Below are 18,545 nucleotides of genomic sequence, written 5' to 3' on the forward strand. Positions count from 1 at the left end.
GTTGTGGGAATGGAAAGATAAATGAAAGAAGGCGGATATATCCATTTAACATACAGTATCTATGTTTATTATAACATTTGTCTGCGTGTCAAAATGAAAGACAACCCACACACCTATCAATCATCAAACCGTGGGGTCTTAATTCATTACGTGTTGATTTCTATCAACGGGGGAGTACTTCAGGAAAGTCGACAGAGGGGGGGGGGGGCTAGTGGAGTACTTCGTGACCACAGAGTGTGAACGTTGTGATCAGCTGTTTTAGGCAGTTCTCCAGTGAAGGGGGGAGTCTCCCTCCGCAGCCGGTTGGCGTAGTTTTGGCACAAGTCCGTTGTACAGAGCGACGTTAACAGCAGCCCTGTCTGTGCACACGGAGACCGACTCTGTCGTCCGGTGATCGAACCGCCTTCTGGAAAAGCTTCACAAGTACGTCGGTACGCAAATGCGCTTTGTGACACAAGTGACGGTACGCATTTCAGATTATGCACATAACCTGCGTACCAGTTATGTGCACCCCTGTACTACAGCAACATTATTCTCCGTCGGGACTTCCTGCAACAACACCACGTCGTTATCAAAGATGTTCTATTGAGAAGATGATCACTACGTGACAAAAGTTTTCAAAACCGTGGCTACTGAAATCAATCTTAGGCTACTAACTGCTGTCTGTGCAATTTACTCCGCGCGAGTTGGCAGACTTTATTTTTCTTACTTTAACATCATTTTTCATGGTGGGGCTAAGCCATTTCTTGGTATGGGTGTAGGCCTACCCCAGCCATACCCTGGCGCTGCCACTGGTGGCACGTATGGGGCGGGCCATTCTGCACATGCGTTAAATGCGTTAAATATTTTAACGCAATTAATTCAAAAAATTAATTACCGCCGTTAACGCGATAATTTTGACAGCACTAATATATATATATATTGCTCGCATAAAATCCCGGGGTTTTTTGCTTTGTATGTCACGGGCGGGAGATTCATGTGATTGGTTGTTGGTCGCGTTGCTCGCAAAAAATCCCCAAGTTGTCAGACACGCCCAGCTCCAAGATTTTCAAGATTTTTGAAAAGCTGCTGTGTGGACGTACCACTGTGGGGTAAGGTGAGGCACAGATGAGATCTGCCTCACCTCAGAATGCGTCACCCCCAGTCTATGGTCACCCCACAGAAACTGGCTGGAAAGCGGGCCCTAAGCGCATGCCTGCACCATCTCACTGTATGTCACCAATGTAATGTTTGTAGATCCCTTTATTACATTTATCCTCGACATCCATAGTCTCTAAATAACTTATTTCACGTATATGATATTTAGGCTCGCTGGTCTCATCATACAACGGCAATGAAAAAAGCACCAGGGGAGGCAGCCATAACCTCTGCCGCACTAAAGGGGGCGCAAGTGAGCCCACAGGTTATTGTTGCTACTGTTATTCTAGCAGAGACGGTAGACGCAAACAACAAACTAGACTTTTGAAACTAGAGGAAGATAAGGAGGACTTTTTACAAAAAATTAATAGAGATTGTTGTCCAGAAGGATAGCATGGACTTCATCTTCAAGGTAAGACCACAATTGTAATGAAAATGGGATCTTACTAAGAAAGAACAATCCAATATTTAGATTTTGGGTATCCTTTTGTTGAACAGTCTGTTTAAATGAATCGAAGCATCAGACTAAAAAAGCTTTTGAAAATAACCGAATATTTCGATTAGGGTCAAAATATAATATTTGTAAATCTGACTCTGAAAGAGTCAGTGCCTCACCAGCCATGAACTTCACCGCACGTCACTGCTGTATCCACCGCCCAACGTTTGAAATGCTCCGTTTGGGCGGCTGTCTCTTTGAGCCTCCCTAACGGTACGTCCACACAGCAGCTTCAGAAGAAACTTCCACCGCTTCTCTGCCCATTGACTTTGAATGGGGATGACGTCACTTTGTGAAAGTGACGTCAAAGTTGAGCAATGTTCAACTTTTGAAGTTGAGCTGGAAGCAGTAGACAGTAGAAGCGCTAGCCAATCAAACCGCGTGTAAGCAGGGAGAACCAGACCGCAGTTAATTTCCTCATATTCCAAACGAGAAATTACGGTAGCAAATCACCCGGTTCTTTACGACCAGAACTATTAGCGGGATACAAACCGGAGGAACCAGGCATGGAGGGAGGTGGCAGAGACAGTGGATGAAACTGGTAGGTTTTCGCCTGTTTGGGGAGTTTATATATATATATATATTGCTCGCATAAAATCCCCGGGGTTTTTTGCTTTGTATGTCGGGGGCGGGAGATTCATGTGATTGGTTGTTGGTCGCATTGCTCGCAAAAAATCCCCAAACTGTCAGACACGCCCAGCTCCAAGATTTGCAAGATTTTTGAAAAGCTGCTGTGTGGACGTACCGTATGAAGAATTTCACTCTACTCTGATAGGCTTGCCAGAAAAAAAAATGCAAAGACAGTTCTCAAGCTGTTGGCGTTGGCATTCACTTTGAATGGGGTGACGTCACGATTCGCCGAACTGCATTGTGGGAGCAAAGCGTAGCTTCTCTCGCGGTGCTCGCTGAAAAAGTAGAGCAATGTTCTACTTTTGCCTCGCTCGGAGGCGTCAGCCAATCAAATCCCGCGTATGCAAATCTGCCAGTACAAGCACTCGCCAATCAAACCGCGTTGTATGTTGGGAGAGCCAGACCGCAGTTATTTCCCATATGTCAAAAAATGGAGGAGAAAATTATCGTGGCGGTAGGGAATCACCCGGTACTCTATGACCAGTCCCTCTTTACATACAGGGATACAAACCGGAGGAGCCAGGCATGGGGGGAGGTGGCATAGACAGTGGGTGAAACTGGTAGGTTTTCGCTTGTTTGGGGAGTTTATATCCAGTGTACTTCGTTTGAATGGACAGCTAGCAAGCATAGACAGTATATTTATTTAGTAGTGATGTGTCAAAGAGCCGGCTCTTTTAAGTGAACGACGGGAGCTGGCTCTCCCCCGTGAACGAGACGTTTTTTTTGCGGAGAGATCTAGATCGGCATGAAGGCACATTATGCAATGTGCAATGTGCACATTATCCCGCTTATTACACATGGCCACATTCTCAACAATGTAACGACATGACTCCCAATATTAATTTAAATCCTTTTATGGATTTAGAAAATAGTTTTATGTATTGATTTAAATTGACATGCATCCGCTAAGAAAAGTAGTCCGTTGTTACTGTTTGAACTAACGTAACAACGGCAGGAACTGCTTCGATAGTGTTTTTGAGGAGCTTTTTGATTACATATTTGAAAACATCGTTGCTTGCACAATGTGCACAAAATAGCACAATTCATTATGTCGAACCTTGGAAAGTATCTAGATATCCCTGCCCTAATGCCAAAGTAACTGCCAACTGAATATGTGTCGCCGTTTGATCTCTATGTCTGGACCGCTGCGTAAAAAGGAGGGTTTCTGCCCCATTACTTCTCTTCTTACTTCTATAAGAATAAAACACGGAGGACTGAGATCTCTTTTTGTCCCCCTCTTCTCCCCGCTGCAGCCTAGCAGCTGATCTCAGAGCACGCTCCCCTCTCCTGCAGGGGGGCGTGGTCAGCTGCAGCTCACAGAATCAGCCCCCTGCAAAAACAGCGCTGGAAAGAGCGAAATGAGGCATGGCTAAAATGCAGGATCTTTTTGGTATTTTGAAATAAATATATATTTATATACTTTATATAGATCGATACAGTAGCCCCTTTTTAAAAAAAATAGTTGTTATAGGTGTTGCTATCTGTTTTGTGTAGCGTGGTTCTACAAGCAAGTCAATGCATTCATTGGGTGGTATCAGAAAGTTACACGGGTCTGTAAATGCAATGAAAACAATTGGCCACAGCAAATCATTTATATTAAACATGTAATTTTTACTTTTGAATACTTCAGTACAAAGGATGTCTTGAATAATTTAAGTGATATATGTGTACCATAGACTGATGTGTACACATATAAATCATTAGTCAAAACAGGGCTACATTTGATTTAATTATAAAAGGTATAATATGTGGTAAACTGAAGAGCCCTTTGGGAGCCGAAAGAGCCGGCTCTTCTTGGTGAGCCGAGCCAAATGATCCGGCTCACCAAGAAGAGCCGGAATTCCCATCACTAATATTTAGCCAGCATGGATGTAGCATGAATGCTTTGCTTTGTATGTCCGGGGCGGGACATTCATGTGATTGGTTGTTGGTCGCGTTGCTCGCGTTGACTCCCCAAGCTCAAGACACGCCCACCGCCAAGCGGCAACGCACGCCGCCGTGGCGGGGGCAGTTTATTCTAATGAGCCTGAACGTGACATAGGAAAGGGAGACACATTTAAATGTCTTGTTGAATCCAAGAGGCAATTTAGGGGCTGAACAGGGAATCAGAAATGCTAAACCCTACAGCTCTTTGAATGGCCACTTGAGGCTGTCTCCAAAAGAGAGCCATAAAATGCCCAACTTGACAACAGAAATCATTTTTTTTACAGCCTGTTACATTGAGTTTTTCATAATATGTCCACTTGAATTATCATACCGAAATCCTCGTTAGTTTAGAACAATTATTGTAAGCAAGATTTAACCACAAGAACAAATAGCCGCACATTTGTACAAAATAAGTTGTTGAAATGATTTTTAAAATGCCCTGTTTTTTCTTAATGAAGCTGACAAAACCAACAACATGCACACCAAGAATGATTGGCTAAAAAGCATTCACGTGAGAAGAGATATGTAAACAACGACGTAGGATCCATATTTTGCCTCTGGATGATGAATGTCAAAATGAAATGGCATAGTTGAGAGATAAAATGTAACACATATATTCATATATCAGTAGTTTTTTAAGATGTGTTAGACTTAGCTTTCGATGCTAATACATACAGAAACAAAAACTACAGCAACAACATGACATTTCCCTAACATCATATTTAGTTCTGAATCTCTGAATCATTTTAAAATTGCGGTGAGGACACTAGGACCATGTGGAAACGGCAGCTCTGGTCCTGTTTATTGCTGCCTCCTGCTCCATCTCTGCAGTCACTGTGTGAGTGGAGGGGGGAAGCAGAGAGTGAGCTGGCGTCTTTGCATGCATTTACATCAGCATCGTTTTAGAAAAACCTCTGCTGCCACAGCTCAAGGCACCCAGGAAGGAGGATGCATGAGGCAGATCAAGGGATGGGAAGAGAAGCAGGCTGCTATGGAGGGAACTGCCTCAACAGCATTCACAAGGTGCAGTGATTGATGTCCACTGTGCACCTCAGCAGTGGGAACTACACCAGGTTTTCATCCTCAGAGACCAAAAGCAGCAGACAGATGCATCAGGAAATACTCTTATTCAGGTACATGATGCTCTCTCTCTGTTTCCTCCCCTCACGCTCCCTGATTCTCACATTTTCTTGCTTGCTCTCCCCCTCTTCTTCTTATCTGCCTATAAGCCTATATTTCTGAGTGCAATGATAAATGTAATTTGTGATATGAAAATATATAGAATGTGGGCCTTGCTTTATACAGTGGGTGTAATGCATTAATGATTAATATATAAATGTGTAGGCGGTAAGACATGACTAAACCAGGCAGGAGGGTTAAACTGAATTCGGAGTACCCCTATGTGTGATTTAGACATTTTGCTCACTGAGGGCAGTCGTTAATAGGTGATGAACGGGTTCAGAGCTACATTTTTAGCCTTTTTCGTACTGTGATCAGAGCAGAAAAAAGGAAGAACATCCCAGGCTTTAGTTACATCTGTGACAGAGAGCATTCATATCAGTAAGCCACTGGATTTCCTTGATCTGAAACATACTTACAGCAGCAGCAGCAACCAATGTCGGTTTGTTGCCTCTGCAACCTATGAATACCCACAAGTTTTCGAATTGAAAAACTACATGGTGGCCACTAGGCATTTAGTGTGAGACATGCTATTGTGCATGTACACAAGCAGAATGATTGAATCTCTAACCATAAGGGACATTAATATGTGAAGTATTTTTAGCTATGCACAATCATTTTAGACCTTGGGTAACAGCTCTCAAAGCAGTCATATGTATGATGGAATAGGGCATTGTTGTTAGGATTTGGGATTTAGCATGCATTTGTGCATTGTAAGGATGAGTGCTTGAAAAGTATTGATCACATGCAGCCCTTCAGCAAAGGAGCTGACTGGATTTATCTTTGACCTTTTTTATTGTAATATTAAGAGGAAGGTAAAGAAGGTTGTCAAAAATACTTTATATTTGTTTTTCCTGGAGGATTAGAGTCACTCAATTGTTTTAGGCATGTGATTTTGCTGCAAATTTATAAACATTAATCTTATGTGGCTTAACTATTTTTTGTGTGATGATTTATGATAGTTTGAATAATTTATCTCCTTCTGTTTTTTTCTAAAAGGGTACCAAGTGTCCCTACATTGAATAATGCAAAGGCTACTTAATTGAGTTAATTGGTTTAAGGGCGGACTTTGGATTACCTTATCAGTAAGATTACCTTAACAGAGATTTGAGAAGCTAAAGAGGATTTTATCATGTGAGTGTATTAATCCTAATGGTAGCTGCAGCACAAGTGAAACTCAGCACGAGCTACTGATTGGAAGGATTAGTTCATATAACCCAGAAGTGCATAAGGGGTTGCTCATTATAGGAATATATGAAAACTCCAGTGAACACGCACTCATTTCCGTTATTTTCTCTCTCTCTTGTTTTTAGGAGGGGTTGTCACTGAGGGCAGACATGAAAACGTATTAAGGAATCATACAATCTGACCCGACCTCCTGAAGAGCAGCATCCTACTCTGGGCAAGAAGGCAGCTTTCGACCTGATTTTCAAGCCGCTGTTCTCTGGCCGTACTTCCTGGCTGTGAAGGATGGGTGATGGGCCTGTAACTGCTCCTGCCTGCCTGCCTCATCCCACCCTTCAATGGAGCCGACGTGGAACTCCTCCCACGCACCTCCACAGTTCACATCCAACATGTCTGCCTCCTATCTGCCTGAGGGCTGGGCTCTGTCCCAGTCGCTAGCCCTGCTGGCCATGCTGCTCATGGATCTGCTGGCTGTGGTGGGTAACGTGGCTGTCATGGCGGTCATTGCTAAGGCCCCGCAGCTCCACAAGTTTGCCTTCGTCTTCCACCTGTGCGTGGTGGACCTGCTTGCAGCCCTGGTGCTGATGCCCCTTGGCATGCTCTCAAGCCGAGCCTTCTTTGGGGAGGCCCTGTGCCGGAGCTACCTCTTTCTCAGTGTGTGCCTGGTTAGTGCTGCCATCCTCTCCATATCCGTCATCAATGTGGAGCGTTATTACTACATCATACACCCCATGCGCTATGAAGTGAAGATGACTATTGGCTTAGTGGCGTCAGTGCTGGTGGGGATTTGGGTTAAAGCCCTGGCCATGTCTGCTCTGCCGCTGCTCGCCTGGTTCCTGCAAGGTGGGAGAACTCCTCTGCTGGAGAGCAGTGGGGTTGGGGGAGGAGGAGGTGGGGCAGTTCCATCTCCTCCTGCTCAGGGTCACAGGCGCTGCTCACTACATTGGACAGGGGGAGGGTCGAACCGCTTGGCCTTCATGGCCCTGTTTACTCTGGTGTATTTCCTGTGTCCACTAGTGGTTATTCTTGTTGTGTACTGCAATATGTTCAAAGTGGCTCGGGTCGCGGCCATGCACCACGGGCCTCTTCCCACCTGGATGGACACGCCTCGTCGCCAGCGCTCAGAATCACTCAGCAGCCGATCCACAATGGTTACCAGCTCTGGGACGGGCACGGGGACAGACAGAGCCACTCCGCAGCGTCCCTTTGGGGGAGGAAAGGCTGCAGCAGTGTTGGCAGCAGTGGGTGGGCAATTCCTTTGTTGCTGGCTGCCCTACTTTACTTTCCACCTGTATTCAGCAGTGGCTGCCAGCCCTCCAGCCACACTAGCCTCTCTGGAGGAGGTGGTCACCTGGATTGGCTACTTCTGCTTCACCTCCAATCCCTTCTTCTATGGCTGTCTCAACAGACAGATCAGGGAAGAGCTGGGAAAGCATCTGCCTTGTCTGTTCCGTCGAGCAGGGGCAGACATAGAGGACAGACTGCCCAGCAGGGAAGGATCCATAGAGGAGAATTTCCTTCAATTTCTTCAGGGCACCGGCTGCAACTTGGATCCACAAAACTCTCACAGCACCTCCAGCCCCAAAGGGGAGGCCTGCTGCCCCGCGGCTGAGGCCCAGCCCCCGGAGCCAGCACGGCCCATACCCATAGATTTCCGTATCCCGGGACAAATTGCAGAGGAGACTTCAGAGTTTATAGAGACTGAACAGGCGATAAACAACCACATATATACAGACAATTGAGTTTTCAATGTCTTGTTGATCATTCAGATATGAACTTTTTCAGGAGTTACATTTGAGTGAAAAAGTAAGAGACTCTACTGCAAGCTGTCAAACAGGTAACTCAGTTCACTTAAATGACTTTAAATTGTATCTTTGAAACACTTGGCCTCATCACATTTTTAAACGGTCACAATAAAATGAAGTTGTTTGAGAAGCATTTCAAGCTGTTGTTTGTGAACAGGGAAATGACAAAAATGGCCTTCCACACAAACTAAGCTCTGTACAGTAAATTACTTTCATGAATACTAATTTGTGAAAGCCTTTTTTGACAATAATTATATGTTTTGTTTTATGAAAGTATCTAAATTGTCTTCAGAGTTAAATGTTTTCAGAAAGGCCCTTTTGATTTTAAGTTAGGGAACACCTACTGAAATTCATTGGCTTACACTCAATCAACTAATTTGCTTTTGTGCGGTGAAGCTCTGCTGTTAGACGAATTGCCTTTAGTATTCAGGAAATAAGATTAACGGCTCCACACAAACTGATTCTGTATTTGTACCTGCCAAATCAATCATTTTTGAGTCTTTGGCAGGTTGATTACTGTTGAGTAAGTAATGTCGAAGAAGCTAGCAATAAAATGCACACATTTAAAAGTATTCTGGGGATTAATTGAAGGGAAGGCACGGTTTTCCCTTGTGATTGGTAGCTGTGCGTTCATCAATGATAATGCCTCTCTTAACCCTTATGCTATCTGATTATATGGGAGCGTCCATATTGTGGCCTCATGGAATTACAAGTTGTTTACAGATCACCATCAATTTTGTTCTCCTTTCTTAGGTGCTTGACCGAACACATATTTGTTTTAATATACTAAAAAGACAATTTATTTCAACTTAGTTTAGGATGCAGGTTGACTCCATAACTCATCTTGAGTGTCACGTAGCTTTATGCCATGTGATGTATTTCCAGTTGATTTTGATTTAGCTCCTAAAAATCAGTATTCTCTCGATGCACTGCATTACGCTCAAATTTGATTCTATTTCTTACATTTGTTAAATGTAGGCTACTAAATTGTATGTTCTGTTTAATAAACATGTATACGTTTGGGTTGTGTGTTTAACTGAGCATGCCCATGTTTACTTTAATTAGTGAGTGTTAGTATTTGTTATGGATTTCGTTACAAGGAGGCTAATTTACTTTTACACGTATGCAGTTTTGATCTTTATTTGTTAGTTTTTCATCTGTGTAAAAATGTTTTATCCCAGAAGGAGAAATACATATAGATTTTGTTTGCTGATCAGGGCATTTACAGTACCTCAAATGCAGGAAAACTCAACATTATTTTAAAGTCTTGCGCTGTTCCATGTCAAGTATGACTCTTGAACACTTTGTTATAATGTTGCAAGGATGTTAAAGCAGGTGTTATGTGCTCCTTCATTGGAAATGAGGCTCATACTTTTTAGGATGCGATGAAATGGTATTTTTTAGCAAACTGTTAGGGATAGATATGATAAACTATATGAGGAAATGTTGAGTGAAATGACTTTCTTATGTAATGTGGATACAGGGTTTTTTAGATCTTATTTTGAGTTACAATACCAATCCAAAATCAAAAGCTTGTTCAGCTTGATATCCTCTTTTCATCACGTCTAAATATCCCAAACTGTGAATGATGTTCAATGTTTGTGTTAGGGTTTTCACTTTTTCAGAGATTGTTTTTTATGCTGTGATAAAAAGAAAATAATTAATTCCACTGTACTACAATGATATGATTGTGTTTTAGAAGAAGACATGGCTAAAACGTGAGTGAGAGATGCTGTTGTAATAAAGAGTTTCTATGTTTGTTAAACATTTTGGTTGCATTTTCATAATTTTAACAAAGTTATGGGGCTGCTACTGCCACAAATTAATTGAAGGGATTGCAAATACAGATGGCTTAATTTGCTCAACATCTCAGTGTGTGTGGCTTGATATCTCTGCTTTGCTTTGATATTCCATTGCAAAGAGGGTGGTGGGAGGATACGACACTTTCAAACACTTTGACCTTAAGGTAACATTTCAACTTCAAAAGGCCAAAGCCAGGAGTATGACCTTAATCAGAGAGAAGAGATGGATAGAGTAGATAGATAGAATAATAGACAGAGATAGAACAATAGAACAATAGATCGATAGACAGATAGACAGACAGACAGATAGATAGACAGATATATAGATATATAGATAGATACAGTATATAGATAGATATATAGATAGCTAGATAGATAGATTTAAAAAAAAAAAACTCAGTTTAATGCTGTATTCCTGTTGGAAGATGCTAGTGCACGACATGCCTCACACCTCAAAGATGGACCTCAGTCAAACCGCCCCCAGCTTCGCCAGGCTCTGCCATCCCCATGGCAATTATTACCTAGTGACATTTCTCAGTGCTGTGGTGGGCGGGAGGAGGAGCATGCTCTGTTGGGATCCAACAAGACGCCCTTATCTGAGACTTCTTAAAATATAGTCTCTAGACTTAATCAGAGCTGACATTATTCTGTTGTTGTTATTTTTTCCCCACAATCTCTGGATTGCTTGTGTGAGTATCTCTGTTAACTGAGACAACTGTACGCTCTATTCTGCTGTTTATAATGACCATTGATTATTTATTATTGGTAATCTTGGAGTCCTTTGCACTTTAGTTGTTACATTTACATTTTAATACTCTCAACTTCTTTTATAATATATATATATTTTATTTGCAAAAGAAACAACATAGAGATAAGCTTTTTGCACAACTTAACTATTGTTGAAAATGGGATACTCAGTTGTGTCTTGAGATTAAAACTAACTGTAAAGAGCAAAACACATTATTATTGAAGGATATAGAAGGTTATAGAAGGAGAAGTTGCAAACCAAATATATAAGAATTTCAGGACAATAGGTTTAACAGGGGTTGCTCTTAGCCGAAGAAAAAAAAAGAGAGTCAAATATCAGGACTCAGAATGTCTCAAAGAGGGCAAAGGGCATAGCTAGAGAAAAAATATTAAACCAAGACCTAAACATAATGTAGATTATTGAGTTACTGTAATTATAAAAGGGCCGAATGGCTTTAGCCCTAGCTTAATTTGCCATTGTGGCTGGTGTAATCCCATAGAAAGTTGGTCTCTATTTTCAGTTGTACTTGTGACAGACCATGCGCTGTAAGGGCAAATATACTGTCACTGAACTTACCCAATATGTTGACTCCAGATGTTTTCTGTCACTACCTATCACAAAGAAGTAAAAGGAGATGGACAAGAGTGATGCTCGATTCTTTGGCAGAAAAAAACCTGGAAAGGACATGGACAGTGAGTTTTTTAACTATCCAGGCCCATGTAAACATTTCACAATTAAGTAAATGTGTATGAGGGACATGTTTTTTACAGTACTGTAAGTGGCACACACGGTTAAATCAAATATTGGACTTCAGTCTTGAAAGCCCTGAGTCAGCAAACAGTGTTCCCATTTTGTATTTATTTCTGTCTGGCTGTTGGTTAAATGCCCTAACAGCAACTTAAGTAAACAATGCATTATGCATGTAATAAGGGGAAAGAGGCCTACAGTACAAGTGGGATGTGGCCATTGGTCATACATGAGTTTACTTTACCTACTTTTAAGCTTCTCAACTACATTCAGGGGAAATATTTTAAGTTTTACAAACCTTAACAAAACACTTGTGTGTGTTCCTGAGTGTTTAAAAAGACCTTTGAACCGCGCCTGTCACAATGGGCGGTGTCTCCTTTAAAACGTCTTTTGAGGAAACAGAAGGGATTTATGTCAAAACAAAAACACGCAACGTTACTCGATCACGGGTCAAGTTCAATTCTTGCTAATTAATAGTTTGCTAGCCTGAATTGTTATGTTTTAATATATTTTATTTGGATTTGTTTTACTTGTCGTCAGCTTTTCACTAAGTAACGTAAACTAACCGACGAAACACTAACGTCAGCCTGGTTGTTTATTAACGGCTAAAGGAGTAACACGTTAAGTGAAGGTCGTGTTAAATCGTCTGTGAGGTAACAAAAAGTTCATTTAAAACGTAATATTAGCCAGCCACGTAAAGGTGTTTAGAAACCATAACGGAAAGTTGTTTATATCTAAGAGATGACCGTCCAGGTATCTCCTGATAGTTTATCAGTTTGCTAGCTATCTGTTGTGAGTGTATCTTGCTAAGGTCTGCTGCTTTGTGTTTTCTGCAGGCGGACTACAGGCTGTTCGCAGCTTGTACTCAACCATGTCAGGTGGTGGTAAATCAACCAGCAATGACACAGTGCAAACATCTTTCATTTATTACAAGCACTTAGTCAGTTCTTGTGTAAAGTAACTAAGTAGATTTACTCAAGTAGCCTACTGGACTTAAGTACCATTTTGAGAGACTTGTACTTGAGTATTTGCATTTTTTTGCTACTTTGTTGTACTTCTACTCCCCTTCAATTCAGAGGTAAATCGTGTACTTTTACTCCACAAAATCTATTTAATACCTTTGGTTACTTTGCAGATTTGGAATAATGATGTGAAATATAATCAACACCTTAAATCAGACTTTATTTACACCTGGAGTAACATTCACAAGCTACCCTGCAGTATACACAGTTATTGAAACATGCTCCACCTTTACCAGCTTTGATAACACTTTAATGCTTCAATAATTATAATCAAAACATATAATAGCCTATATATTATTCTGAAATGGACCAATCTGCAGAATTAACACTTTTACTTTTGGTACTTTAAATATATTTGGATCCTAATACTTTTGTACTTTTACTCGAGTAACATTGTGATTGCAGCACTCTTACTTGTAACAGAGTATTCCTACACTCTGGTACTCCTGCTTTTACTTAAGTACAATATCTGACTACTTCTTCACCTCTGCACTAAATTATGTTTATAACTGATTGTTAATTTAAGACACGGGACGTTTAGCTTAAAAGATCTCAAGCGAACTGCGTAACTCCATGTTGAACATATAACCTCTTTATAACAGCTGAAATCTCTGACTCTTTAAGTCAGAGATCTATCTTGGGCAAATCATTGTCTTTATTGGCCTTGATACAATCAAAGGAGATTGTACATCTTCTGAAAAACCAGTGGTTACTTTGCATATATATAATATATATAACAGTTTTTAGTTAAAGTATTAAACTTTGAAGATTAGTGCTACACATGTTGAAAAGTACATATGTCACAAGCAAAAGTGATGCTTTTGGGAAATACATGAGCACACTAACTGTTATCTAAAGACACAAAAAAACGAATTTCTCCGCATCAGTTTAGTTTTTGCAGATGGTCACAATCAGTTCTATTTCGTCCCTACTGACCGCCAGAGGCGGTGCTTTAGCACTGGATATGTCCATCGCGCGCATGCGCAGCCCGAGTACCAATAACAACAAAGTCACCTGTGACCCACGTGACACCGGCTACATCAGCCGGTGTCGACAGAGGATCTGTTCCTTTTCATCTTCTCGCTGCGCGAGAGTACCTTGGCTACATTTTTTGTAGCCTACAGCGTTCGTTCGTTCGGAACATTTGTTAAGGATTCTCTGCAAACAGCTGGCTGCGTGTAGCTTCGCGACTCATCCAGTCGGGGCCGCGGGATTACCCGTCCTCCAGGAGCTGCGGCTGGCTGCGCAGAGACTTCGTTCGGACAGGTTGGTGTCGGCTTGGTTGGCGACGGCAGTGTTTCTACTCCCTCTCCCAGCCTAGTTGTCCTGATTTTTGTCTGTTTGCTGAGTCTTTTGGTGACGGAGGTGTTTTCGCTCCCTCTCCCAGGAGTATTGCTGTGCTTTTGTACTGTTTTGGCCGCGGCGCTGAGCCAAACGTCATTAGCATTGAGCTAAACCTCATTAGCATTGAGCTAAACTTCATTAGCATTGAGCTAAACTTCATTAGCATTGAGCTAAACTTCATTGGCATTGAGCTGTACTGGCTAGTTAGCAGTAGCGGCTGCAGCCACTCGGCGGACGCCGGGTTGAGCACCGGAGTTTCCCGTGCCGTTCTTTTTTCTTTAGCTACAGCTGGCATTCGCCTTTGATTTAGCGCTAAAGTTGCCGTGTTTATCCTGTTAAACAAGTAGCTGGTGAAGTCTGTGTTCCCACACCCGCTCCCGGTTACGCTGCATCTGGCGTTCGTCTTCAGTTTAACCAGTGAAGGCAGTGTTTGCGCCCCCGCTCCTGGTAGGCGCTAAACGGCCTGGTTTTTTCCGTTAAGCAGGTAGCTGGTGAAGGCTGTGCTCCCGCACCCGCTCCCGGTTACGCTGCATCTGGCATTTGTCTGTAAATTAACCAGTGAAGGCAGTGTTCTCGCCCCCGCTCCTGGTAGACGCTAAACTGCCTTGTGTTTTCTGTTTAGCAGGTAGCTGGTGAAGGCTGTGTTCCCGCACCCGCTCCCGGTTACGCTGCATCAGGCATTCGTCTGTAAATTAACCAGTGAAGGCAGTGTTCTCGCCCCCGCTCCTGGTAGACGCTAAACTGCCTGGTGTTTTCTGTTAAGCAGGTAGCTGGTGAAGGCTGTGTTCCCGCACCCGCTCCCGGTTACGCTGCATCTGGCATTTGTCTGTAAATTAACCAGTGAAGGCAGTGTTCTCGCCCCCGCTCCTGGTAGACGCTAAACTGCTTTGTGTTTTCTGTTTAGCAGGTAGCTGGTGAAGGCTGTGTTCCCGCATCCGCTCCCGGTTACGCTGCATCAGGCATTCGTCTGTAAATTAACCAGTGAAGGCAGTGTTCTCGCCCCCGCTCCTGGTAGACGCTAACTGCCTTGTGTTTTGGTTTAAGCAGGTAGCTGGTGAAGGCTGCGTTCCCGCACCCGCTCCCGGTTACGCTGCATCTGGCACTCGCCTCGGCTCAGCCAGTGAAGGGCAGGTAGCTGGTGAAGGCTGTGTTCCCGCACCCGCTCCCGGCTTCTCTGCATCTGGCTACCTACAGAATGGCTCATTCATGTAGCGCCTGTATGGCTTCTCTCGAGCCCGAGGACGGCCACGACCGTTGCCCCTCTTGCCTCGGCCTCGAGCATCTAAGGGAAGCTCTCACAGTAGGGGCCTGCATGAACTGTAGCTGCATGCCCCGGGCACTCAGAGTGGCTAGAATCACTGAGGTGGAACGTCTGGCGGCAGCCAACGGACACCTCTCTTGGTCACATCCTCCCCCAGATCAGTTCGACCGTCCCTGGCGACTTGAGGGAGCGATGGCCATGGGTGCACCCCCCAATAAGAGGACTAGGAACAGGCTGTCCTCTAGAGTGGATCAGCTAGCTACCGACATGGACACGATGAAGTCGCTCCTCGTGGCCCTTCAGCCGGGGCCCGGTATAGGGGCTGCTAGCGGGCCGCCTGCCCCTCCTTCGGTTGCTGCCCCTCCTTCGGTTGCCGCCCCTCCTTCGGTTGCCGCACCTCTGTACGAGGATGCCTTGTCGCTAGCGGCTTCGGCTAACCTCTTCAATGAAGAGACGGAGGACGAGGTCCCGCTCGAGGAGTTTTCCCTCTCCTCTGCTCAGGGGTCTCTGCAGGACGGGGAGGACGGCTCCATGGCGGCCATCATTCGTACAGCCTTGGCGCACCTGCAGATTCCGGTTCCGCAGGCCAACTTGGCTCCGGCTAGTGCCTTCTTCAGGCGTAACCCAGCCCGTGTCCCCCTCACCGTTCCTCCTTCAGAGGAGTAACTGAGGGAGCTCCAGGCATGCTGGAGGGACACCAGGGCCTTTAGCCGCACTGGTTCCGATGCCCGGACCTTGGCTGCCATGCAGGACCCGGCGAGGGCGGGGCTGGGTGGCATGCCACCCATTGAGCCTGCCATCGCCTCCCTGATTCTGGCTCCTGACGAGGCTTTAAGGCCTGAGGTCAGGTGCCCTCAGCCTCAGTGCAGGGTCACGGATGGGCTGCTCTGTAGGGCCTACGACGCAGCGGCACGCATGGGTCGTATCGGGAACTCCCTCTCCCATCTAATGCTGGCCGTCTCCGCCTCGCTGCAGCAGGCTCCGGCCGAGCCTTCTTTGCTGGGCCTCAGCGATGCATCACTGCAGGCCTTTGCCCTAATGACTAGGGAATTGGGACGAGTTATGTATTTTCTGGTACAGACTCGTCGCCAGGTTTGGCTGGCCCAGTCACCACTGACGGAGACATGTAGGAGGGTCCTACGTAGCGTGCCAGTCGAGCCAGGGGAGCTGTTTGGGTCAGCTGCCCTGGAGACACTGGAGCGCGCTGCCCAAGCGAGGCAGACCAGGCAGCAGCTCTCGGGTCTTCGCAGTCCCGCGGCCGCTCCCGGCAGGCCCAGGGGCCGCTCTAGCAGCCGCGCTCAGCCACCGGCTTACTGGGGTAATCGGCAGAGTTCCCAGCGGCCCACTCAACCGGCCAATGACTTTCGTGCCCCAGGTCGCCTGGCTTCCAGGCGGCCTCGCGCTTCAGAGCCTTACCGGCGCCCCCCGAGGGGCTCCAGGGGCCCGGGGGGCTAGGCCCTGAAGTCCCGGGGCCGGTCGTCGGCTGGTTTTCCCAGCAGCAGCTCAGCTACTGGGCTGCCTGTATTTCCGACCCCTGGGTGGTTTCCACACTAACCCGGGGCTACGAGTTGCAGTTCCGACGCCGGCCCCTAGCCTTCGGCCGGGTCAGAATGACAGTTGTCAAGGACCCGGCGAAGGCCTTAGCGCTAGCCCAAGAGTTGTCCGTCCTCTTGGCCAAAGGCGCAATCGAGCCAGTGGACCCCCTGCGTCAGAGCGGGGGGTTCTACTCGACGTACTTTCTTGTGAGCAAGAAAGTTGGCGGATTCCGTCCAGTTCTGGACCTCAGAGGAATCAACAGATTCCTGAGGGTACTACCCTTCCATATGCTAACCACAGCAGACACCCTTCGTGTTGTCACACAGGGGGAGTGGTTCACAACCGTGGACTTGAGGGACGCCTACTTCCACGTGCCAATTGCATCCCATCACCGGAGGTTCTTGAGGTTCGCCTTTCAGGGTCGACATTATCAGTTTCGGGTGCTTCCCTTTGGTCTCTCCCTCTCCCCAAGGGTGTTCACCAGGGTTGTTGCGGCAGCACTCGCTCCCCTGCAGGCACAGGGCATGAAGGTCCTGCCATACCTGGACGACTGGCTGGTTTGCGCGCCGTCCCGGGCCCAAGGGGCCCAGGATACGGCGCGCCTCTCATCCCATGTTGCCCGGTTGGGCCTGACAGTGAACACCGGGAAGAGTTGCCTGGACCCTTCCCAGCAGGTCACTTATCTGGGGATGGTCCTAGATTCGGTCACCATGAGGGCCTACTTGACACCTCGTCGTGTGGACGACATTTCCCACCATCTTCGCATCTTCAGACTAGGCAAGAGGGTGCCTTACATACAGTTCCTCCGGCTCTTAGGCAGACTGACAGCTGCCTCAGCCGTCGTGCCCTTGGGCCTGTTGTCACTGCGCCCCATGCAGATGTGGCTGAACAGCCGTCACTTGGACGCCAAGCGGCACAGGCACAAGAGAGTCAGGGTGTCTCAGCGGTGCCTCCACTCTATGTCCCGCTGGAGGGACAGGGCCTATCTCCTGAGGGGTGTGCCCATGGGCACCATCCCATCCCGCCGGGAGACTGTCACTGTGGATGCGTGTCTCTCGGGGTGGGGTGCGGTGTGGCAGGGCAGGACTGTGCAGGGTCAGTGGTCTGCCCAGGAAGGTGCACGCCATATCAATGTGCTGGAGCTTTGAGCGGTGTTGCTCGCACTCATGCACTTTTTACCCCAACTGGCGGGCAGGCATGTGCTCGTTCGTTCGGACAACATGCCCGCAGTTGCCCAAATCAACCAGGGGGGCGCCAGGTCCGCACAGCTGCTCCGCGTTTCGCAGAGCCTCTTGCCTTGGGCGCTCCCCCGCCTCACCAGTCTGCGGGCAGTTTTTCTGCCAGGGGACCTGAATCAGGTCGCAGATTTCCTCTCACGGCGCAAGCCTCCACCGGGGGAGTGGAGGCTTCACCCGGAGGTGGTGGAGATAATTTGGAGCCTCTTCGGCAGGGCCGAGGTGGACCTCTTTGCCTCGGAAGAGTCGAGGCACTGCCCCCTCTGGTTCTCCTGGTCGGAGGTGACCAGCCCATTGGGTCAGGATGCCCTGGCGCATGACTGGCCGGACACTCTCCTGTATGCCTTCCCGCCGTTGCCTCTGATACTTCAGACGCTTCAGAGGGTCCTTACCCAGGGGCACAGGCTCCTTCTAGTCGCCCCCCGCTGGCCGGGGAGAGTCTGGTTCCCACTGCTACGCAGTCTCTGCGGCAGCCCACCGTGGCGTCTCCCC

General features: G+C 46.3%; 2 protein-coding genes and 1 long non-coding RNA gene across 7 annotated transcripts in view; 2 read left to right on the plus strand and 1 right to left on the minus strand.

The window, feature by feature from the left end:
• Nucleotides 1-4,944: 4,944 nt before the first annotated feature.
• On the minus strand, nucleotides 4,945-12,178 carry LOC117446470 (uncharacterized). Its single transcript, XR_004552142.2, has 3 exons — nucleotides 11,954-12,178; nucleotides 11,485-11,519; nucleotides 4,945-5,023 (listed from the first exon to the last, which is right to left on the minus strand). It is a non-coding gene; the product is annotated as an uncharacterized lncRNA (long non-coding RNA).
• LOC117446469 (G-protein coupled receptor 61-like) lies at nucleotides 5,012-10,081 on the plus strand. The gene is made up of 2 exons (XM_034082652.1): nucleotides 5,012-5,322; nucleotides 6,682-10,081. Exon 2 carries the CDS (start codon nucleotides 6,892-6,894, stop codon nucleotides 8,293-8,295), a length of 1,404 nt encoding a protein of 467 aa, XP_033938543.1. The 5' UTR covers nucleotides 5,012-5,322; nucleotides 6,682-6,891; the 3' UTR covers nucleotides 8,296-10,081.
• LOC117446468 (AMP deaminase 2-like) overlaps nucleotides 10,783-18,545 on the plus strand; it is a 39,475-nt gene continuing 31,712 nt past the window's right edge. The window contains exons 1-2 of one of the 5 annotated variants that reach the window (XM_034082647.2): nucleotides 10,783-10,849; nucleotides 11,534-11,600. In XM_034082647.2, coding sequence (XP_033938538.1) covers nucleotides 11,543-11,600 — 58 coding nt within the window. In that variant the 5' untranslated portion in view covers nucleotides 10,783-10,849; nucleotides 11,534-11,542. Of the gene's footprint in view, nucleotides 10,850-11,502; nucleotides 11,601-12,229; nucleotides 12,309-18,545 lie in introns of those variants that run through there. The other 4 variants (XM_034082645.2, XM_034082644.2, XM_034082649.2 and 1 more) reach the window with 4 other exon arrangements.

This window comes from Pseudochaenichthys georgianus, chromosome 5 (genome assembly GCF_902827115.2).
Source record: "Pseudochaenichthys georgianus chromosome 5, fPseGeo1.2, whole genome shotgun sequence".
In the NCBI taxonomy this organism is placed as follows: domain Eukaryota; kingdom Metazoa; phylum Chordata; class Actinopteri; order Perciformes; family Channichthyidae; genus Pseudochaenichthys; species Pseudochaenichthys georgianus.